Genomic DNA, 23,584 nt, shown 5'->3' on the forward strand with positions numbered 1-23,584 from the left:
AGCCTCCCCATTTCCGGTCCACCCAGATAAACCATCCGGCCTCCAGACAAGGTCTCACTGGATAATCAGTCCTGCCGCAACCACGAGGTAATCAGGGGAAGGATTTTTACTGCTTTGGATTCTGATGAATTCCTCTCTGTACAAGTCCTGTCTGGATACTTTCCATTTCCAATTCACGGTTCCAATATTTCTCTCCATGATATTTTGTTTCAATTTCTCCCGCCAGCGAGTTTGGAGCTTGAACCCTTTCCCTGTCTCTCCCTCAAACGCCGTCCTCATCATCTTACCTTCTCCAACGTTTTCCTATCCAGAATTATCTTGTTTCTCGGTTTTATTTTTCTTGTGATGATAAATAATGTCAAAGTTCGACCCATTCCCCTTCACGCTGGGTCCAGCTTTGCCTTTTAAGCGGTTGCTATGGTGATTGATAATGGGCTGATCCCAGGACTGGAGATTTACAGGAAGTTTCCTTTGAGTCTCTTCATTGGGAATTGTGCTTTTTTTTAAATTGGTGTAAAATTTAAATTCCCGAAGAACTATTATAATGCCCAAAACTTAGTTTTGTCACCATTCGATGTTCATAATTATTTACATTTCCAAGTGCAGAATGTGTCTCTTCCAAGCGAGCTGTTCAAATTTCACCCAGAAATTAACCTGAATGGAAGATGACTGAATGTCCCCCCACCCCACAATGTTATACCATTGAGAAATATACTGGATTTCATTCCATTTGATTTATTATTGTCACAGGTATTGGTATACAGTGAAAATAATTGCTCCTTGTGAGCTATACAGACAACACATACAATTCATAGAGTACCTCAGGGAGAAGGAAAGGAGAGGATGCAGAATGCCATATTATAATCATAGCTAGTAGAGAAAGATCAGGGTGGCACAGTGGTTAGCTGCCTTACAGTGCCAGGTACCCGGGTTCAATTCTGATCTCGGGTCACAGTCTATGCAGAGTTTGTACATTCTCTTTGTGTGGGTTTCCTTTGGGACTCTGGTTTCCTCGCACGCTCTAAAGATGTGCGGGTTAGGTTATTTGGCCATGCTAAATTGCCTCTTAATGTCATGGGGGCTAAATAGTTCGGGTTACAGGCATAGGGCCTGGGTGGGATTGTTGTTGGTGTAGACATGATGGGCCAAATATCCTCTTACTGCACTGTAGGGATTCTATAATCAGCTTGATATATGGTAAATGCATTCAAAAGTCTGATGGCAGCAGGAAAGAAGCTTTGATTTAATTTACTATTGTTGCATTTTGCACACTATGTAGACAAAGCATACTGTACATAGGGGAGAAGGAAATGAGAGGGTGCAGAATTAGCGTTACAGTCATAGCTAAGGTGTAGAGGAAAATAAAAGAATAGAATTTTAAAAGCATAGAATGAGAGTAAAATATAGAATTAGAAGATACTCTGGGCGCAGCTTGCAAGAAGTCACCATACTGCTGTCCTTGAATCGGTTGGTACGGGTTCTCAGACTTTTGTATCTTTTTCTCAACTGAAGAAGCTGGAAGAGAGTATGTTTGGGGTGCTTGGAGTCCTTGATTATGCTGGCCGTTTTTCTGAGGCAGTGAGAAGTGTAGACAGGATCAATGAGTGGGAGGTTGCTTTGCGTGATGGGCTGGGCTATGTTCCTTTTGTAATTTCTTGCAGTCTTGCTCAGAGCAGAAGCCATAATGAGCTGTGATACATTTGGAAAGGATGCATCTGTTAAAATTGGTGAGGGTTTTAGCGGACATACCGAATTACCTAATCCAAAGTTAGATTTTGTTTTGAGTGCTTGCCACACTGGAACCCTGTGTTTGGCAATGACATTGGTTTATCTAAGGAAACTGCTTCCTTTGTGGTGGGAAGTTAAATAGAGCCATTGAATTCTTTTCTCGTCCTAGATTCAGTAGTTGAGCATCATAAGAAATAGCAGCGGAAATAGACCGTATGGACCATCAAGTCTGCTTTGCCATTCAATATGATGATGGCTGGTCTTGGGCTTCAACTCCATTTTCCTGCATGCTGTCCATATCTCTTAATTCCCCGAAATACCAAAGATCTATCATCATAGCCTTAAATGCATCCAACGATGAAGCATCTGCAACCCTCTGGGGAGATAATTCCTCAGATTCAGAACTTTTTTATCCATTAATTTGTCCTCCTCTCAGTCCTTGGGGAAATCTCTGATTGACTGGACTGGAAATTACTTTTTCTACTTATTCAAAAATACCAAATGTAAGCTATAAGAACAATAAGTAACACCAGGAAACTCACGCGGATCATGATTCCAGATCCAAGCTCGTAATTTGGGCTTTCAAGTTTAAAGATAGTGTCACAAGTTGACTTACATTAATGCTGCAATTAAGTTACTGGGAAAATCCCCTAGTCGCCACACTCAGGTGCCTGTTCGGGTACACTGAAGGGGAATTTAGCATAGCCATTACACCTAACCAGCACGTCTTTTGGACTGCGGGCAGAAACTGGAGCACCTGGAGGAAACCCATGCAGACATGGGGAGAATGTGCAGACTCTGCACTGTGACCCAAGCTGGGAATCGAACCAAGGCCCTTGACATTATGAGGCAGCAGTTTTAATCACTGTGCCACTGGTATGATCAACTGTGGAACAGTATTGTTACAGAAACATTATTGGATTTTCTTGCTGATGAGCTAAAATTCCTCTTCCAAAAGCAGCCAGTCTTAGTGGAAGCAACAGATCCAATGTGTACGGTGAATTAAAATTGATCAGACATTTAAAATGTGTTGTGACTAATGAAGCATTCACTTCAGTAGAGATGAGGTTGGCCAATTCTAAAAATATAAAGATATTTCAGCTTTCTCGCAAGCATTTCTGGCTTTAAAACCTTGACTAAAGATGAACTATTGGGTCCTTGGAAAATAAGTAATAGATTGTTCTGAATTGTTGACTCCTGGCATTAATTCTCCTGATTTATTTACTCCCCCTTCTCTGACAGAATATTGTTCAACCTCTATCAACATCTTTTGCAGTTGAGTGATTCCCATTTTCAAACAGCTAGAGTCACATGGTACAGCACAGAAAAACCCCTTTGGCTCATCGAGTCTGCGTAACACTAACTATCACTAAAGTTTCACTAATCCTATTTTCCAGCATTTGTTTGATTTGATTTATTATTGTCATGTGCATTGGGATACAGTGAAATGTATTGTTTCTTGTGCTATACAAAGCAAACCATTCATAAAGTACACAGGGAAGATAGAAAGGAGAGGGTGCAGAATATAGTGTTACAATCATAGCTAGGGCGTACATAGAACATTACAGTGCAGCAGAGGCCCTTCGGCCCTTGATGTTGCGCCAACCTGTGAAACGAATCTAAAGCCCATCTAATATCATCCACATGCTTATCCAATGACCCTTTAAATGCCTTTAATGTTGGTGTAGAGACAGATCAGCTTAATATCTTGTAGGTCCTTTCAAAAATCTGATGGCAACAGGGAAGGAGCTGTTCTTGATTTGGTTGGTATGTGAATTTTTGTATCTTTTTACCATTGGAAAAGATGGAAGAGAATATGTCTAGGGTTGCGTGGGGTCATTGATCATACTGACTGTTTTTCCGAGGTGGCAGGAAGATGGTCAGTGGATCGGAAGCTGGTTTGCGCGATTGACTGGATTATGTTCACGTCCCTTTGTAGTTTCTTGCAGTCTTGATCAGAGCAGGAACCATACCAAGCTGCGATACTCCTGAAAGGATATTTTCTGTGGTGCATCTGTAAAAATTGGTGAAAGGTATAGTGGATATGCCGAATTTCCTTAACCTCCGAAGAAAGTAGATTGTCCCATATCCTTGAATGTTATGATGTTTCAAGTGCTCATCTAAATATTTCTTATTTCAAGGCATCGTTTCTCAAACTTCTAACATGCTTCTTTATGAATTCAGAGTTTAATCACTGGGTAAGTTATATTCTTTTTCATTACAGGATACAAAAAGGTTGAAAAATCAAAGATGCCTCCAAAAAACAAAAAGCGTGGTGGATCTGGAAAGTCAAGTAATGTTTTTCCTGTGCTTTATCAATGACTTTGTTTGTTTTTGATGCTAGCTTACTGTGGTGGCTTTGTAACCAATAAGTATTGTTTAATGATTTATTGTGATCCAAGGTGATGCTTTTAAAACAGCCAATCTAAACATCTTCTTCTTTGCTAATTCATAAGGAGTATTTCATAGAATCATAGAAACCCTACAGTGCAGACAGAGGCCATTTGGCCCATTGAATCTGCACCGACCACAATCCCTCCCAGGCCCTACCCCCATATCCCTGCATATTTACTCACTAATCCCTCGAACCTGCACATCACCGGACTCTAAGGGGCAATTTTTAGCATGGCCAATCAACCTAACCCACAGATCTTTGGACTGTGGGAGGAAACCCACACAGACACGAGGAGAATGTACAAACTCCACGTAGACAGTGACCCAAGCCGGGAATCGAACCCAGGTCTCTGGAGCTGTAAAGCAGCAGCGTTCATTACTGTGCTACCGTGCCGCCCACAGTAGCACAGTGGTTTTACAGTAAATTTACATTTAAATACAGTAAATTTACATTTATGTTTTAATTTTCTCCCTCTTATTCTCTTTCATTCTGCTCCCCTCCCTTCCTGAAACCATTAATCCCTTGCCACAGTATTGCACATGGAGTTTTGAGCGCATTCTGGCCCTACTTTCAGGTGGCCATTATTCCTGAATGACTCGATAGTGGATGACAGCAGGATATTTGCAGAGGCAGATTGGCTTTACTGAGGACACTCCAGTCTGACACTCACACAGATACTTAAACTGGCCAAGCTGGCCATGAATAGGTCCAGACAATGGGTGGTTGGTGTTGGGGTGGGGTGGGGGTCATCCTTTCTGACTGTCTGCCCCTCTTCTGTGATTATGTTCGCTGCCTGGTAAGCCTAAAAGAGATCATGCGATATCTGCTGGCATAATCAAGGCTTTCCTTACCCATTGGACGCAGCGGGGACTGGGGTATTTTACCGACCCCCTTTCATCGCATTTGTTTGGATGTTTTAAGGTTCCTTTGAGGTTCTGTTTACTTTGATGCAGTATCCCTTTAAGGGGCTCCCTTTTAATTTAGTCCTCAGTTTGTTGATTTTGTTTATTTGGTTATAGACACTTAGTTTGGAGCTTAATTTTGACCCTTCATCCTAACCCGAAACGTTGGCTCTATTCTCTCTCCACAGTTGCTGTCAGACCTGATGAGATTTTCTGGCATTTTCAGTTTCCCATCTCCTTTCTTCCTGTTCTTCCAAAAAGTCAAAACTCTTCAATATTCAGCCCCCAGCGTGGCCACTTTGCAATCTTATCTCTGTAAGGGCTATCATATTACATTTAACTTATTTCTATTTGCTACCAATTTATTCACCTTGTTACAAATGTTGTGTGCTTTAATTGTGTTTTTAACCATTTTTCCCTGCTTTGATCTTATTTGCTGGTGCATTCTTACGTTTGTACATTTTGTCTCTTGCTGTTAACACTGTCATCATTACTCGAATCGCTAGCCTGCACAGTTGCCTTGTCCTTTCACTTTAACTTTCTAAATTTTCCTTCACATAAGAACATAAGAACATAAGAAATAGGAGCAGGAGTAGGCCATCCAGCCCTTCGAGCCTGCCCCGCCATTCAATAAAACATGGCTGATCTGTCGCTGCTCAGTTCCACTTTCCCGCCCTCTCCCCATAACCCTTAATCCCCTCTCCTATCAAAAACCCATCAACCCGCGTCTTAAAAATATTTAGCGAGGCAGCCTCCACCACTTCAACGGGCAGAGAATTCCAGAGATTCACCACCCTTTGAGTGAAGAAGTTCCTCCTCAACTCCGTTCTAAACCGCCCCCCTTTTATCTTGAGGCTGTGCCCCCTAGTCCTATTGTCTTTTTTGAGCGGGAAGAGTCTTTCCACCTCTATCCTATCCATCCCATTCATCATCTTATACGTCTCAATGAGATCTCCTCTCATTCTTCTAAACTCTAACGAGTACAAGCCCAGTTTATTCAGCCTCTCCTCATAGCTCAACCCCCTCAACTCCGGTATCAGCCTAGTAAACCTCCTCTGCACTCCCTCCAAGGCCAAAATATCTTTGCGCAGGTGCGGCGCCCAAAAATGCACACAGTACTCCAGTTGCGGCCTCACCAATGCCCTATACAGCTGCAGCAAGACCTCCCTACTTTTATATTCAATCCCCCTCGCTATGAAGGCCAGCATCCCATTCGCCTTCCTGACCACCTGCTGCACCTGCAAGCTGGGTTTTTGCGACTCATGCACAAGGACCCCGAGGTCCCTCTGCACCGTCGCCTGCTGCAGTTTTTCGCCTCGTAAGTAATAGTCCTTCCTACCATTTTTCCTACCAAAGTGGACCACCTCACACTTGCCAACATTAAATTCCATTTGCCATTTCCTGGCCCATTCGCCCAGCCTATCTAGATCCTTCTGCAGACTCTCCACACCCTCCGCACAATTTGCCGTTCCCCCAATCTTGGTGTCATCAGCAAATTTCGACACTCTACACTCGGTTCCCTCCTCCAGATCATCTATATAAATGGTAAAAAGCTGAGGCCCCAGCACCGACCCCTGGGGCACTCCACTAGTCACCATCCGCCAATCCGAATAGCACCCGTTGACCCCCACTCTCTGCCTCCTATTTGACAACCAATCCTCTATCCACGCTAACACCCTATCCCCAACTCCATGTCCCTCGACCTTCTGCAATAACCTCTTGTGAGGCACTTTGTCAAACGCCTTCTGAAAATCTAGAAAGACCACATCCACCGGCTCTCCTCTATCCACCGCCCTAGACACATCCTCATAGAACTCCAGTAAATTTGTCAGACACGACTTCCCTTTTAATGAAACCGTGCTGCGTCTGCTCTATCAAGCAATTCCCTTCAAGATGCCTCGCAATTTCCTCCTTAATGACAGATTCTAACATTTTACTGACCACAGATGTTAAACTAACCGGCCTATAATTCCCCGCCTTTTGCCTGGCACCCTTCTTAAACAACGGCGTAACATTAGCCGTTTTCCAATCATCCGGCACTTCCCCGGAATCCAGCGACGTTTGGAAAATAACCACCAAGGCATCCACTATCACCTCCGCCATTTCTTTCAGAACCCTCGGATGCATTCCATCCGGTCCTGGGGACTTGTCCACAATCAGCCCCTCCAGTCTGTCGAGCACCGCCTTTCTAGTAACAGTAATGTCATTAAGACCCTCCAGTCCTACCACCTTTCTATCGCTAACACCCGGCAAATTATTCACGTCCTCCTCCGTGAAGACAGAAACAAAAAAGTTATTCAATACCTTAGCCATATCCTCATCCCCTACCACTAGGTCCCCTTTCTCATCCTCTAAAGGACCAACATTCACCCTAGCCAGCCTCTTCCTTTTTATATATTTATAAAAACTCTTGCTATCCTTTTTTATATTAAGCGCTAGCCCAGCTTCATAGTTTCTCCTACCCTTCCTTATCAACTTCTTTGTCAATCTTTGTTGACATTTAAACCTCTCCCAATCCTCTTCTCGCCCACTACTCTTAGCTACTCTAAATTCCTCCGCTTTTAGTTTAACACTTTCCTTCACCTCCTTTGTTATCCACGGCTTATTACCTCTCCTCCTACTATCCTTTTTGACCATCGGAATAAATTTCCGCTGAGCACCAAGAAAGATCTCCTTAAAGATCCTCCACTGCTCCTCAACAGACCCTCCCTCCAACGCGCTCTCCCAGTCCACATTCGCCAATTCTTCTCTCATCCTACCGTATTTCCCTCTATTCAAACAAAGGACGCGTGTCCGGGAACCCACTTTCTCCTCCTCCATCTGCACCAGAAACTCCACCATACAATGATCACTCTCCCCAAGAGGATCCTTCACCACAAGGTCCCTAATTCTACCCGCTTCATTACATAGCACCAGATCCAAGATAGCTCGCTCCCTCGTCGGCTCCAACACACACTGTTCGAGGAAACTATCCCGGCAGCATTCCAAGAACTCTTCCTCGAGCCCCCCACGTCCAACATGGGTCGACCAATCAATACGCAGATTGAAATCCCCCATAACTATGGCCGTCCCATTCCTGCACGCCGCACTTATTTGCGCGTTAACAGCCCGCCCCATCTCCAGATCATTATTCGGGGGCCTATAGACGACACCCACCAGCGTCTTCCTCCCTTTGCTGTTCCTAATCTCCACCCACAACGATTCCACCCTCTGCTCCTTGGCTCCAATATCATCCCTTGCTACCACCGTGATGCTATCCTTAATCAGCAGAGCTACGCCCCTTTTCCCTCCTGCCCATCCTTCCTAAACACTTGATAGCCCTGTACATTCAGCTCCCAGTCCCTGTCACCCTGCAGCCACGTCTCTGTAATGGCCACCAGATCGTATCCATTTGCGTCAATCTGCGCCATCAGCTCATCCACTTTATTCTGAATGCTTCGTGCATTCAGATAAAGTGCTTTCATCCCAGCCTTCACCTGGACCCTATTTGCCGCAACGCCACCAACTATACTCACGCCCCCTACTCCCTCTATTATTGGGACATCCTCGGCCTCTTCCCTTACATGTACACTCTCCTTAACTTTAGACCTCGTAAGGTCACCTACCCTCACACCCTTCCCCCCCCCTAATTAGTTTAAAGCCCTGTCTACAGTCCTCTTTACTCGATTCGCCAGCACTCTGGTCCCAGCACGGTTCAGACCAACCCCATCCCTCCCGAACAGGTCCCACCTACCCCAATACTGGTGCCAATGCCCCATAAATTCAAACCCATTCCTCCCACACCAATCCCTGAGCCACCCATTCACTTCCTTAATCCTGTCAACCCTACGCCCATCTGCACACGGTTCAGGCAGTAGCCCAGAGATAACCACCTTGTCGGTTCTACTTTTTAATTCCATTCCAAGCTTTTCATACTCCCTCCCCAGATCCTCAGTCTGCATTTTGCTTACGTCGCCGGCACCCACATGTACCACAACGACCGGATTCTCACCCTCCCACTCCAGGTTCCTCTGCAGCCCAGCTGCGACATCCCGTACCCGAGCACCAGGCAGACAACACACCCTTCTGTGCACTTTGTCATTGTGACAAAGGACAGTGTCAATACCCTTCACCCCACTATCCCCAATAACTACTACGTTCCTTTTCCTTTTCTCTTTGCCTATGTCCTGCTGCAGCACTGTACCGTGTGCAGCTTGCTCACCAACCTCACCTGCCTCGTTCTCGTCCAACTTGGAAGCAAGAACCTCAAACCTGTTATGCAGATTAAGAGGTGAACTGAACTGTGAACTGTCCACCCCCCTATTCAGTTTAAAGTCCTCCCTGCAGCTCTAGTTAAATGATTAGCCAGTGCAGTGGACCCTATGCCATTCAGGAGAAGGCTGTCCCAATGGTACAGTCTCTTTCTCCAATATTGGTGTTGATGCCTCATGAAATGAAAGCCATTTTTTCCGTGTCAATCTCTGAACCATGCATTCAACCCTCTGATCTTAACTGTCAGTTTGTTAATGGCAATGCAGAGATGTGGTTTTGGTTTTATGGTTTTTTTATGGTTTTATGGTTTTTTTTATGGTTTTATTTTATTTTTTTTTATTTTATTTTTTTTATGGTTTTGCTTTTTAATTTGGTTTCTTGCTGCTGATGAACTCTCAGTAGACTCGCTTTCTTAGTCCTACCTGTGGCATTGGTACCCATGTGCAGGAGACCATATGCAGCATCATTTGCCTGAAACATCATGCTAACTTTTCATTTTCTCCTGCAGTGCATAGTGCCTTCAAACATTTTAAGTGAAGCTATACTAACACAACGTATGGAGGATGTATCAGCAGTTAAAGAATGAAGGCAACCCTACCGGGTAATCTGTTTTTAACAGTTCCGGTAATTAGTGTTCTTTGGGAAGAGATTCTCTTAGGATGGTGGTTTGCACTGCTGCCTCACAGTGCCAGGGGCCTGGGTTCAATTCTGGCCTTGGATGATTGTGTGGAGTTTGCATGTTCTCCTCTGTTTGTCTGGGTTTTCTCCAGGTGCTCTGGTTTCCTCCCACAGTTCAAAGATGAACAGGTTAGGTGGCTTGATGATGGTAAATTGCCCCTTAGTGTCCCAAGAAGTGTAGGTTATGGGGATTAGTGGGGTAAATATGGAAAGGGCTTAGGTGGGATCCTGTGTCAGTCAGTGCAGACTCAGTGGGCTGTGTGGCCTTCTCCTGCACTGTAAGGATTGTACGATTCTATATTTTACTTTGTTGATTGTCCTCTGTTGTCAATAGAAACAACTGAACCAGCAGCAAAATCTGCTAAAAGAGAACTGGATGATTCAACTGAACAGGTGACTATAGACAGTTTGACTGCTGGCAGAAAAACAACTGTAACATCATCTGGAGAGGAAAAGGGCAACAAAGAGGCACACAGCTTTTGGTTGATGAAATCAGAGCCAGAAAGCCGAATAGAAAATGGTGTTGATGTGAAGGTAATGCGTTGTTATCAAATGCAGGGCCTGGGAGTTTGCGGTGGGGTGGTGAAGGGCTTGGGAGGAGTGGGGGAATGGGGTTGGGGTGGGGAAGTGAGGGTGGGGGTTTGGTGGGGCTGGGGTTGGTGGGGCTGGGGTTGGTGGGGCTGGGGTTGGGGGGCGGGGGTTGGTGGGGGTGGGGGGCGGGGGTTGGTGGGGGGTGGGGGTTGGTGGGGCTGGGGGTGGGGGGCGGGGGTTGGTGGGGCTGGGGGTGGGGGGCGGGGGTTGGTGGGGCTGGGTGTGGGGGGCGGGGGTTGGTGGGGCTGGGGGTGGGGGGGGCGGGGGTTGGTGGGGGTGGGGCTGGGGGTGGGGGGGGCGGGGGTTGGTGGGGGTGGGGCTGGGGCTGGGGGTGGGTGGGGGTGGGGCTGGGGGTGGGGGTTGGTGGGGGTGGGGCTGGGGGTGGGGGGGGCGGGGGTTGGTGGGGGTGGGGCTGGGGGTGGGGGGGGCGGGGGTTGGTGGGGGTGGGGCTGGGGGTGGGGGGGGCGGGGGTTGGTGGGGGTGGGGCTGGGGGTGGGGGGGGCGGGGGTTGGTGGGGGTGGGGCTGGGGGTGGGGGGGGCGGGGGTTGGTGGGGGTGGGGCTGGGGGTGGGGGGGGCGGGGGTTGGTGGGGGTGGGGCTGGGGGTGGGGGTTGGTGGGGGTGGGGCTGGGGGTGGGGGGGGTGGGGGTTGGTGGGGGTGGGGCTGGGGGTGGGGGGGGCGGGGGATGGTGGGGGTGGGGCTGGGGGTGGGGGGGGCGGGGGATGGTGGGGGTGGGGCTGGGGGTGGGGGGGGGCGGGGGGTTGGTGGGGGTGGGGCTGGGGGTGGGGGGGGGCGGGGGTTGGTGGGGGTGGGGCTGGGGGTGGGGGGGGGCGGGGGTTGGTGGGGGTGGGGGTGGGGGGGGGTGGGGGTGGGGGGGGCGGGGGTTGGTGGGGGTGGGGGGGGGCGGGGGTTGGTGGGGGTGGGGGGGGGGTGGGGGGGGGCGGGGGGTTGGTGGGGGGGGTTGGTGGGGGTGGGGGGGGGCGGGGGTTGGTGGGGGTGGGGGCTGGGGGGGGGGCGGGGGTTGGGGGTGGGGGTGGGGCTGGGGGGGGGCGGGGGTTGGTGGGGGTGGGGGTGGGGCTGGGGGGGGGCGGGGGTTGGTGGGGGTGGGGCTGGGGGTGGGGGTGGGGCTGGGGGTGGGGGGGGGCGGGGGTGGGTGGGGGGGGGCGGGGGTGGGTGGGGGTGGGGCTGGGGGTGGGGGGGGCGGGGGTTGGTGGGGCTGGGGGTGGGTGGGGGTGGGGCTGGGGGTGGGGGGGGGGCGGGGGTTGGTGGGGCTGGGGGTGGGTGGGGGTGGGGCTGGGGGTGGGGGGGGGGGGGGTTGGTGGGGCTGGGGGTGGGGGGGGGCGGGGGTTGGTGGGGGTGGGGGGCTGGGGGTGGGGGGGGCGGGGGTTGGTGGGGGTGGGGGGCTGGGGGTGGGGGGGGCGGGGGTTGGTGGGGGTGGGGGGCTGGGGGTGGGGGGGGCGGGGGTTGGTGGGGGTGGGGGCTGGGGGTGGGGGGGCGGGGGTTGGTGGGGTGGGGGGCTGGGGGTGGGGGGGCGGGGGTTGGTGGGGGTGGGGGGCTGGGGGTGGGGGGGGCGGGGGTTGGTGGGGGTGGGGGGCTGGGGGTGGGGGGGGCGGGGGTTGGTGGGGGTGGGGGGCTGGGGGTGGGGGGGGCGGGGGTTGGTGGGGGTGGGGGGCGGGGGTTGGTGGGGCTGGGGGTGGGGGGGGCGGGGGTGGTGGGGGTGGGGGGCTGGGGGTGGGGGGGGCGGGGGTTGGCGGGGGTTGGTGGGGCTGGGGGTGGGGGGGGCGGGGGTGGTGGGGGTGGGGGGCTGGGGGTGGGGGGGGCGGGGGTGGTGGGGGTGGGGGGCTGGGGGTGGGGGGGCGGGGGTTGGTGGGGGTGGGGGGCTGGGGGTGGGGGGGGCGGGGGTTGGTGGGGGTGGGGGGCTGGGGGTGGGGGGGCGGGGGTTGGTGGGGGTGGGGGGCTGGGGGTGGGGGGGGCGGGGTTGGTGGGGGTGGGGGGCGGGGGTTGGTGGGGCTGGGGGTGGGGGGGGCGGGGGTGGTGGGGGTGGGGGGGCGGGGGTTGGTGGGCGGGGGGCGGGGGTTGGTGGGCGGGGGGCGGGGGTTGGTGGGGCTGGGGGCGGGGGACGGGGGTTGGTGGGGGTGGGGCGGGGGGCGGGGGTTGGTGGGGCTGGGGGTGGGGCGGGGGGCGGGGGTTGGTGGGGGTGGGGCGGGGGGCGGGGGTTGGTGGGGCGGGGGGCGGGGGTTGGTGGGGGTGGGGGGCGGGGGTTGGTGGGGCTGGGGGCGGGGGGCGGGGGTTGGTGGGGGTGGGGCGGGGGGCGGGGGTTGGTGGGGCTGGGGGTGGGGCGGGGGGCGGGGGTTGGTGGGGGTGGGGCGGGGGGCGGGGGTTGGTGGGGGTGGGGCTGGGGGCGGGGGTTGGTGGGGGGTGGGGCGGGGGTCGGTGGGTGCGGGGGTCGGTGGGTGCGGGGGTCGGTGGGGGGCTGGGGGGGCGGGGGTCGGGTGGGGGGCGGGGGTCGGTGGGGGCGGGGGTCGGTGGGGGTGGGGGGCGGGGGGGGCTGGGGGTGGGGGGCGGTGGGGTTGGTGGGGGCTGGGGGCGGGGGGCGGGGGTTGGTGGGGGTGGGGTGGGGGGCGGGGGTTGGTGGGGCTGGGGGCGGGGGTTGGTGGGGGTGGGGCGGGGGGCGGGGGTTGGTGGGGCTGGGGGCGGGGGTTGGTGGGGGGTGGGGTTTGGGTTGGGGGGGTTAGGGGCAGGTTCAGACGTTACTGAGCAATCTGATTGGGGAGGGGTGTGGCAATGGGGTCTGAGCTCATTGCTCTAAACAGAGTTTAGAGTTGCCAGTTTGAGCAGTCAGAGGCAGAGCTGCAGACCTGAAAGACAGACATAAAAAAATAGAAGCTTTAGACTTAGTTCGGATTTTTTTTTAAGCCAATCGGTTAGCGTCCAGTCAGTTTCACAGAGTTGCCATCCAGCTGCTTCTGACCTCCGGGCAGCTTCATGATTCAGATTCCTATTGACAATCCCCAGAAATCCAGTTCCTGAGTTCTGAATTTATGTAGGTTATATCATTATTTGAAAAATTCAAATCAGCCTTTTGATCTACTGCACATTTTTAGTCTGCTGGTGGATGCCTGGTTGACAAATCCTAGGGATGGTTTCATTAATGTTGTAAATACTGTGATATACCTTTTGAGATATACTGTGGGTTGGTTTCTGAGAAGTCAGAATGGTAAGGTTGCATTAGCTACAGAGTTGTTTTGTAAATGTAGTGATTGCTTTGTAGACACTTTCCTCACATCAGATAATTGTTCTGTGATTAATTAGAAAATCAGCATTGGACTCCCAGTTTTATCATTGTTACTGTTTCACTGCATACTGCAGATTTTTAAAAATCCTTTCTTTGGTTCTATTCCTAGTTTGGAGTGGAGGATTTGAAAGCACAACAGAATCAGACTGCATGCTGGGATGGTGTTCGGAACTACCAGGTATAAGAAACACTAGCTTTCACAGTGGGAAATTTTACTGGGCAGACTTCACTGGACTGGATCTTTATTCATGTAGAATATGTTAAAACACTTAGAGTAAGATAATACCAGACTAGGATTTGAGCTATCATGAATAAAATAAAAGGCACGATTTGGAAGGGTAACAAACAAATAACAGAGTCTCTGAACACCTCACGTACAGGATGGAAGAGAAATGCAGAGAGGGGTGGTCGGGGGCAGGCGGGGTGGGAGGGAGGAGGTGGTGTTTGTTAAGGATTCCTCTGCCTCTCAGAGAGAAGCTAGTTTAATGGCTGCAGCCCTAATGAGGTAATGCGACACTTACTGGTGGAGCATGAGAATCCTAGGCTCCATCAGTTTTCAGCAGGGTTGGTCTCCAAGGTTGCAGTGCCCAGCACCAACATTGCACAGACAATGGAACAGCTGGGCTGCTTCATTGAAACATGCCGCAGGTGCCCAGGTAAGTGACAGCAAGGGAGTGGTCAGAGCCACCACTTTTATTGGAAGCTTCGATATCTGCTTTTGTGGAATTTGGTGAGAGAATGGAGGGTGCACTGAATTACAGCTTCCAGATAATCACACAGGAATCTGATAACAGCCATTGTTTCACCTGTGAAGTTACCAAGTGCTTTCATAGAGTCTCAGATTTACAGAATGGAAACAGGCCCTTTGGACCAACTTATACATATTGCCCTTTTTTTTTAACCCTTAAGCTAGTCCCAACTGCCCACATTCAGCCCTCTATACCCATGTAACTGTCTTAAGTACTTTTTAAAAGACAAAATTGTATCCGCCTCCTACTACCTCTGGCAGTTTGTTCCAGACACTCACCTTCCTCTGTATGAAACAGTTGCCCCTCTGGACCCTTTTGTATCTCTCCGCTCTCACCTTAAACCTATGCCCTCTAGTTTTAGAGTCCCCTACTTTTGGGAAAAGATATTGACTATCTTCATTGGCAGTGCAGCAAGCACCTGCTGCGGTCGCACCTCTGAGCAACAGTGCCAGTCAGACCTTCCTACAGCAGGCAGGGTGCTAACTGCACAAGGGAGCTCTGGATCTTCCTCACGCATGCAGCTCACCTTCACATTGCGCCCCAAATCTCTGATCATATATATCAGGCAAATACTCAGATGGAGAGCATGCCAAGGCAGCAAGGTCAAGTGAGGTGCCTAGAAGTAATTGGGGGATTTAATTGCTGCTTCTACCCACTACTTTGTCTCTACCTTTGTGAGGAAAAAGGGGAAATGAATAAAAGGTCATCACTGTAATTGTTGCTAATCAATTATTTATTGTTTCCGGAAGTTTAGTTCATAAAGTTTATTTATTAGTCACAAGTAAGGTTTACATTAACGCTGCAATGAAGTTACTGTGAAATTCCCCTAGTCATCACAGTCCGGTACTTGTTTGGGTCAATGCAACTAATCAGCATATCTTTCAGACTGTGGGAGGAAACCGGAGCACTCGGAGGAGAACGTGCAAACTCCACACAGACAGTGACCCAAGCTGGGAATCAAACTCAGGTCCCTGGCACTGTGAGGTAGCAGTGCTCACACTGTGCTACCGTGCCGCCCCACGTGTTTAGGTTAAGTATTTGTTTAAAATGTTCAAAGTTTTCAGAAGTTTAAGCAGTTTCCAGTGTTTCGATTTGCTTAATTGAAGAGTGAAAATGGCAGCAACGATTCTTGAAGCAGTTGATTTGCACCAGCTACAAGGTGACCATTGACACTGGTTAACCTCACCATAATTCGAGGAGAACCTCTGGGAAAAGTTGTTAGCAGGAAAATACTGTCTCATGTACAGAGGGGCCATCATAGAAGAGATATGTGTTTGGACAGAAAGCTTGGCTAGATTATTGTAAAATATGGGGGAAATTTGGACCTATTATCACATGTGACAATCGCTCGCACTTAATTTCTTGCTATACTTACTGCTGCATTGCTTCTCTGATAGGATACATGTCTGAGTGCAAAGATGCAGCACATTCCAGGGTATTCAATTTTTCTTGAGGGATGAAAATTACTAATACATCAGTACTTACTGTTTGGTTTAAAATTCAGGAGGTTTAATTATCTTGGGCAGTTTTACATGTATTTTAATCCTTTGTGAGACTGTTTCAATCACCTTTGATGCTATTTGCTTGTGGAGGAGAACAGAAACTTTAAATTTATTTATTAATATCATAAGTAGGCTTACATTAACACTACAATGAAGTTACTGTGAAAATGTTCCACATGAGAACTGAACAGCTGCTGCTGTAAGAAGATTGACTGCTTCTCGTGTACTGTACATATGTGAACATATCAAATGTGGATTCAGGACTGAAAGAAACACCACTGCATCCAAGTACAAAGGCAGACTGTGAAATCAGAATTTATTTTGTGTATTCTGTGATAATAGGCTCGAAATTTCATGAGAGATATGAAGGTGGGACAGCTGGCCTTTTTCTACCACAGCAATTGTAAAGAGCCTGGAATCGCTGCAATTGTCAAGGTTTTCATTTTAAATATCTATTAACGTTTTAGTCCAAGTTTTCAACCTGTCTGAGCCATTTTGAATTGTGATCTATTTACCTTTGTAACAAGTGAAATTTGTATTGCAAATAATGTGTTTTCTTTCCCCTTTTAAATGTTTTACTCATTAAATTGAGCGATGTCAGTGCTGCGGAATGAAATGTTATGTTCACAGCAAGACTTCCAGGTGCCCTATTATATTGAGTAGGGAGTCAATTGCCAGACTTTTACTGCCTCACCTGCCCGAGGCCAACGGAGAATGCCGTTCTGTGAGCCTTGCTCACTCCGATTCTGGGGTAAAATTCTGGCCAGTGCGTTGACTCGAACCCCAGTTGGTGTCACTGCCTTTGGGGACAGGGTGGGGGAGAACTGGCAGAAAAGTAAAAATGGGCTAGTGCTAAACTATTATATCATCTAACAAGATTAAGATTTGCTGAATTATTTTCCCCTTTGGGCCCAGACTGGTGCATAAATGTAATCCATGCTTGGTCAGATTGAAATATTGACCAGAATTTGATACATTTGATCCAGTGTGCCACAGATGGAACATAAAATAAGCAGTATAGTTTTACAGGAAACTGCCTTCATCCAAGTACAGTAACAAATTTGTGTCACCGCTTTTTAATCTTTAGTTTTAAAAAGTCCAAATTCACAACTTTGATAAACTTTGAACAGTCACAAACATTTAAAAGGTTAGTGTTTCCTTACTCTCTGATCGGAACTCTTGTTCTTCTTTTCAAGATTGTAAAAGAATCTTATGTTGATCACACACAGTTTGACAAGAAAGATCCTCATTATGACCCCAGAAGCTCAAAGCAAAATCCGAAATGGTTCATGGTAACTGACAATATTCTCTCACATTTTATTGCAACCGTTAAGAAAAAAAATGAGGCTTTCAGAAATGTTATGAGTGATTTATAAAATTACCTGGGAGGGAATGCTGTGATTTATCACCCTTGCTGACATTTTCATTGCCTTCAGGACAAATGTACATATTAGTAGTATTTGAGCAACAACTTGCAGCAAGTGTTAAAATTCATGGGGCATATTGCAACGTTGCAGTGTGCCACCATTGATGTGTAAGCTTTGTTGTTGGGGGATAAATTTAAACGTGGACAGGACTGTCTCTTTGCTACTCTTTATACTCATTTCACAACAAATGAAGAACAGTAAGTCTTACCTCACAATGGCTTATCAGCTCCAGCACCTGAAGCAGAGCTCATCACATCCATTATGCACTTCCCCCAAAGAGAGGGAAATATTTATAATGTTTTTACTGTTCGTTGGTTTGATTAGTTTTAACAGATCACAATTGTTAGAGCAGATTCAAACATGTCAGTTACACTCTGTTCTATATATTGATCAAATGCTTACAGATTGTATCTTAAGTTTAAGTTTATTTATTAGCATCACAAGTAGTCTTGCATTAAAACTGCAATGAAAAAATCCCTTAATCGCCACACTCTGGCACTTGTCTGGCTACACTGAGGGAGAATTTAGCATGACCAGTGCACCTAACCAACATGTCTTTTGCATATATGCAGCACCATAATAATTGGGTTGGTGTTGTAGGTAATGCTTAAGAAACTGGTTAACCAAACATTATTTGCAGACCACAACTACTGGAATGAATGCAGAATCTAAACACAACCCATTCCATTATAATTTAAATGTTTACCTGTTATGAAGAATCTGAGAGAAACTTCTTTATCCAGAGATTGGTTAGAATGTGGAACGTTATACTACGTGGATAGTTGAAGTGAATAGTGTACGTGTTTTTGAGGGGAAGATAGATAAATACTCAAGGGAGAAAGGAATGTAAGATTACTCCGATAGATAATGTAGGGTTGGGAGCATAAACACCAGCATAGATCAGGTAGATTGGCCTATTTTTGATGTTTCCAAAATGCCACTTCAGCAGTAATCTGATCATCCAATTTCTTGTGCTTTAATTTTCAGAATAATAACGCTCCTGCTTGCCCATCATGAAACTTTTCCTTTTTCAGTTAACATATTCCTTGATCGCTGTCACTATTGTCTATTTTTTAGTGCCACAAGTAGACTTTCATTAATTCTGCAATGAAACTACTGTGAAACTATTGCTCTTGACCAGTCCAAGTTTGTATCTTTCAATATGGAATGTCAGAATATTACATAAACAATTTAGTAACAAGGCAAATACAGTAGATATCATTTCTGACTTGGTAATTTGCCAGTTGGTGTGAAGTAGTGATGGTTGCGAGCAAGAGATAATTGCGAGCAACTTCTGAAGTCAAGAAGAAGAACTACCATTTAAATACAATATCAATAGCAAGAGTTGAATGCATAAGGGAGAGGTGTCATTCACTAGTTCCATTGGAAGAATTGAAAAACATCTGATGGAAATGCATTTTACTCCGTCACTGACTAAACTCCTTTTCTTTTTAGGTGGACGTGCAGTTTGTGAGGATGATGAAGCGTTTCATCTCTCTGACTGAAATGAAGCGATACCATCAAGAGCACAAGACAAAGGAGGGTCCACTGAAAAACATGGCACTCTTCACCAGGGCCAGGCTTTCTGTACAGCCAGTAGCCAAAGGTGAGGTTGGTGCATTGTATCAATGCTGCAGTAATCGCAACTTCACTACTCTGGTATATCAAGGGGCTGCAATACAAATATTAGGACTGTCAAATTAATTGAAAGTTATCAAGTTTTCACATTAGTAGCATGAAAAATTTAAACATCTGTTTTTCGTAAGTAAATGAAAGCATGAGCGTGAGTTAAATAAAGTGTGCTATTTCTAAAAATTTATTCTTTTCATTAGCTATTGTGTTGGTGCGAAAACAAAATTCTCCTGGTCATTACTGAAGATTTTCATCTGATTTTCTGGTACCTCTTGTCAACCGATTCAACATCATCAGTGCTGTGTTTTGTAGTCAGTCACAAGATAGGGGTGGCACAATGGTTAGCACTGCTAACTCACAGTGCCATTAAACATTTTTCTTGTGTCGAACATTCATTGACAACTGGTCACGTAAAAATAAATAAAATCCTGGGAATGTGAAGCCAGCAACTGAAGAACCCTGTTTCTGTAGAATGATCATTCTTCAGAATTAATCCAAGAAGGATCCCATTCCAAAACATTAATCCCTCAGATGTGGAACGACACTACCCTATTCCAGAATCATTTAACTTTAAATATTCAAACACTGTAAAAGCAATATTCAATCTTTGTTTTTCATACTCTTGTGAATATCTGTCTGAGGCCCAGTAGACTGCTTTTTATTTTGGAACGAAAAGAGAAAATGCTGAAAAAACTCAGGAGGTCTGACAACACCTGTGGAGAAATACTAGAGCCGCCATTTTAAGTCAGGATAATCCTTCGTCAGAGCTATGTAGTGAGTCATCCAGACTCACGTTTGCTCTATTTGTTCTCCAAGTATGCTGTCAGACCTGCTGAGTTTTTCCAGCATTTTATTTTTGTTTCAGATTCCAGCATTCGCAGTATTTTTTATTTTAGAAATCAGGTGGCATGGCAAGCAAGATTTATTTATTTGATAGAAAGTTTAATTTCAATGTTTCTCTTTGAGATGGGTTTCTTTAAAAGGTACCTTCCCAAATGGAAAGTCAGCCAAAGCAATTGAAGTGTTTCATTATTGGAAGCAATACTATTCTTTGCAAGAGGCAAAACCTCTTTGTGTTGTTATTTTCTTCACTCATGCTTTTATCCTTGACAGAGGCTTATGAAGCCAGTTATAATTTTTGTTAATTGAGACCTTTTAGTTATCAGTGTCCTTATGTACCATTATGAATGCTGTTCCTCTCACTTTTAATGGTAAGGCTTTGTGATTAAAAATAGTACCTTACAAAGTGTTAAAATGAACCAGTTTTAAAACTTTGATTTTTTTTTACTTTATCAGAAGAATTTGACTTTGTCCTGAGCCTTGAAAACAAAAAGCCAGTTTGAATGGAAGAGGCGGCTGATTCAAGAGTCATTAATGATCTTCAGTCTTCCAGTTATTAATTTCATTCAGGGTGAACTGAACCTATAATTTGAATGTATCTGTCTAAAGCAATACTTGTTTTCTTCGGTATTGGGGGATGGATTCAAAATAAATAGGGATGCTTAATTTGAAGTTATTATCTGGATTGATGCAGTCAGCATTTTCGTTATATTTTTGTAGTCCAACTCTCAGCTTTATGTGTCAGCAGAATCAATACTCCAGGTTCATTCACTGTTGCAGTTTTTAGTATGGCAGCAGAAGCTATGGCAGAGTAGTATACAAAATACTTAGCTTGGTTTGACTTTATCTGCAGTGTCTCATTTCAGGATTAAAAATGCCTTCAGTTTCATGTGTAGATGGTGGTGCAACGTGAGGGAAACATTAGCTACTTAACTCTTCTCGTGTGGTTTAATTTTACTGTGATGGCTGCCAGAAAAAAAACCCTTAAATTTCAATCAACTTAAGTTGAAAGTATATCCTTGGAATACTAACAATTATATACACTTTCAAATTGTTTGCAGTTGTCTAAATTCTTGTCGTGACAATTAAGAAAAAGTATTGCTGACAACGTATTTTGGTACATTTAAAGTTGAGCTCCTGTGGTGAGTTCTGTAATCAAGAGATGCATTATTTAAAAGCTTAACTGAAGGAATACAGCGGATTAGAAGATCAGTTTAAAGTTTAGTACTTTTCACACCAGGTGTAAAATAATGATGTATGAGTAGAAGTTGGCATAACTTAGTCACATTCCTAATGTTATCAATTTGGTGTTTCAAGTACATATTGATGTGTTGATTACATTGTATTCGTATTTTATAATAAAGTTGATTCTGATATTTTATTGCCCAGTAATTTTTCAGTTAATATTTAACTAAATCTTGGAGTTTTGATACAGAGTACAAATAGTGTTGATACATAAATATGGCCTATAGAATAGCTGGAGGAAAAAAATGTATTTCGTCACCATCATAGATCTGTCTCCCCACATCAAGCAACACTGATGAAGGGGCAGTGCTCCAAAAGCTTGTAGCTTGTGCTACCAAATAAACCTGTTGGACTTTAACCTAGTGTTGTGAGACTTCTTACTGTGCTTATCCCAGTCCAATACCGGCATCTCCACATCAAGCAACACAACCAGCCAAGCAGCAGGTTTTAAAATAGAACACTAGGCGGTGCAGGTGAGTCTCTGTTTATGTACTGAAATAAGCGAGGTTTATTCTTTGAGGAAATGGTCAACTTCTGCTTGGTGCTTCCCCAATAGCAGTAGTGTGGAGCAAAGAAAAACACTCAAACTCAAGCCCCATGATTTTATTTCAGAGCAACTTTAAGGCTCCTGTAAGTGACACCATTTTAAGAATTAACTTATTTAAAAGGTGAGCCACGTGGCCCAACACCACAGTACCTCGGCTGAGGCCAACTGTAGAAGCAGAGATGATCAGTTTTACTGTTACTTTACTGAACGTAAAGATTTCAAAGGCAATAAAAGGCAAAACAACATTTATGTTTGACAACTATATTTGTAAAATTCAGTTATGTCATCATTTGAAGAAAATGTACAAATCTGCCTTCTTTCTCACACTGATGTTTCATACTTGTGAACTAGACGAAGTTTTTTTTTAATGATAGATTTTCAAATAAAACTAATTGTGCATGTACAATATTAAAAAGGAATGTTCTAGCTAAAACAGTTAACTATAGCCTTTTGCACCCTTTCAAAACTTTCTAGTATTTAAGACATGTACAATATTATGTGAAGAAACTATTTTTCAAGCTAGTTACAGACACAAGCAGGCAAATATCCTTTCAATGATGGCAGTTTCACAAAGATGTACACAAAATTCCTTTACAGTAACTAGTTACTATAAAAAGCTAAGCTGTCACGATTAATTTTTTCATCCTCTTGAGAGCTGTTTACTTGTTCTCTAACTTCAATTAGGACAGAACTTCTCAAAGGCTTTGGTGAGTCTTCTCTAGTTGAGGATTAAGGAGATAGCTGATGTCAGTTTGTGCTCCAAAATGTCAAACTGAAAGCAGATGAGTTTGAATATCAAGGCAACTCATCACTGGCCATATGCAGTCCAATGCAAGAGCTCTTAGTAACGATTTCATTACAAAATTGGAGAATGCAATTAATTTGAACATTGCATGACAAGTGAAAAGCCTTCATGATCGTCTAAGCTTATTTTCTATTCTGTTTTGGGGAAAATAAAACTGTTTTCCACATTACTACATATATATTGTTTCTCGTAATAAAAATCTCTACATAAATTCACAATACATTCTGTCTTTCTCCTCTCTATTTTTTTGTAAACCACAAAACTAAGATAGCAGTATCATAAATGAAGTTAAGACAAGGCATTACTGACCTGGATAATTGAAAGTAAAACTATCCAGGAAAAATTACAATATTAATGATATTCTCTAGCACTAAGATTATCAAGGCATTTTATAATTTGCTTCAGCAAGTGCTTTCTTTTCCAATGGATTCAATGTCCAAATGTACTTTTTGAAAGTTAATTTATAAGCATGAAAACATCCTAGAAAACAATACCTCCACATCACAGCAGCAAAATAAACAAAAAGCAGTGCAGAACACACTAACTGATTACATTGAGATTGCCTTAACAGCAAACTCTCACTTAAGCTTTAATGTGCCTTAGAATTGTTCACATCTCAATAGAAAATAAAATGTAACAAGATATCCTGGCATATATTTTGTTGGGCAAAATCACACATGCGGAAATAAACATATGAAAGTAGTGAGGGAATCACTGGGCATCAACTAAATTCCTCCTTCTGCCCTTCATATGGAAAGTCATTAATATCCCTTCCCAGTGCCCTATTGGAGAGAGGCCAGGTGGTGGCAGTCTAAACATTTTCCACCTCATATTAAGTAGTACTGGGCAAGATTTTGTTCTTTTCATGGTTCACTTGCAAATATACACTGCAGCTCTCTCTGTACCTTCACCAAACAAAATGTGGGGATGTGTTATTGGCTTCGTGGTCAAGTATGGCTGACACATAGAATACTTGTGAGTGAATGAATGATGATCTA

General features: G+C 46.1%; 1 protein-coding gene across 2 annotated transcripts; it reads left to right on the forward strand.

Moving 5' to 3' along the window:
* Nucleotides 1–3: 3 nt before the first annotated feature.
* thyn1 (thymocyte nuclear protein 1) lies at nt 4–22,785 on the forward strand. 2 transcript variants are annotated; one of them, XM_080214597.1, is made up of 9 exons: nt 44–87; nt 3,953–4,021; nt 9,785–9,877; nt 10,289–10,488; nt 13,949–14,017; nt 16,433–16,525; nt 17,287–17,382; nt 18,973–19,123; nt 20,446–22,785. In XM_080214597.1, exons 3-9 carry the CDS (start codon nt 9,859–9,861, stop codon nt 20,490–20,492), a joined length of 675 nt encoding a protein of 224 aa, XP_080070723.1. In that variant the 5' UTR covers nt 44–87; nt 3,953–4,021; nt 9,785–9,858; the 3' UTR covers nt 20,493–22,785. The 2 variants fall into 2 exon arrangements, with proteins under 2 accessions (XP_080070722.1, XP_080070723.1); XM_080214596.1 differs by lacking the exon at nt 9,785–9,877 and having other exon boundaries at nt 4–87.
* The last annotated feature ends 799 nt before the right edge of the window (nt 22,786–23,584 follow it).

The sequence above is a fragment of the Carcharhinus amblyrhynchos genome, chromosome 29 (assembly GCF_965287045.1).
Source record: "Carcharhinus amblyrhynchos chromosome 29, sCarAmb.v2.hapA, whole genome shotgun sequence".
Classification (NCBI taxonomy): domain Eukaryota; kingdom Metazoa; phylum Chordata; class Chondrichthyes; order Carcharhiniformes; family Carcharhinidae; genus Carcharhinus; species Carcharhinus amblyrhynchos.

Bases quoted from the DNA above. Each gene is read 5' to 3' on its own strand.
- thyn1 (XM_080214596.1), top strand. From the start codon at position 3,979: ATGCCTCCAAAAAACAAAAAGCGTGGTGGATCTGGAAAGTCAA. The intron at 16,526-17,286 runs GTTTTCATTTTA...CTTCTTTTCAAG, and splicing joins GAATCGCTGCAATTGTCAAG to ATTGTAAAAGAATCTTATGT. The intron at 17,383-18,972 runs GTAACTGACAAT...TTTTCTTTTTAG, and splicing joins AAAATCCGAAATGGTTCATG to GTGGACGTGCAGTTTGTGAG.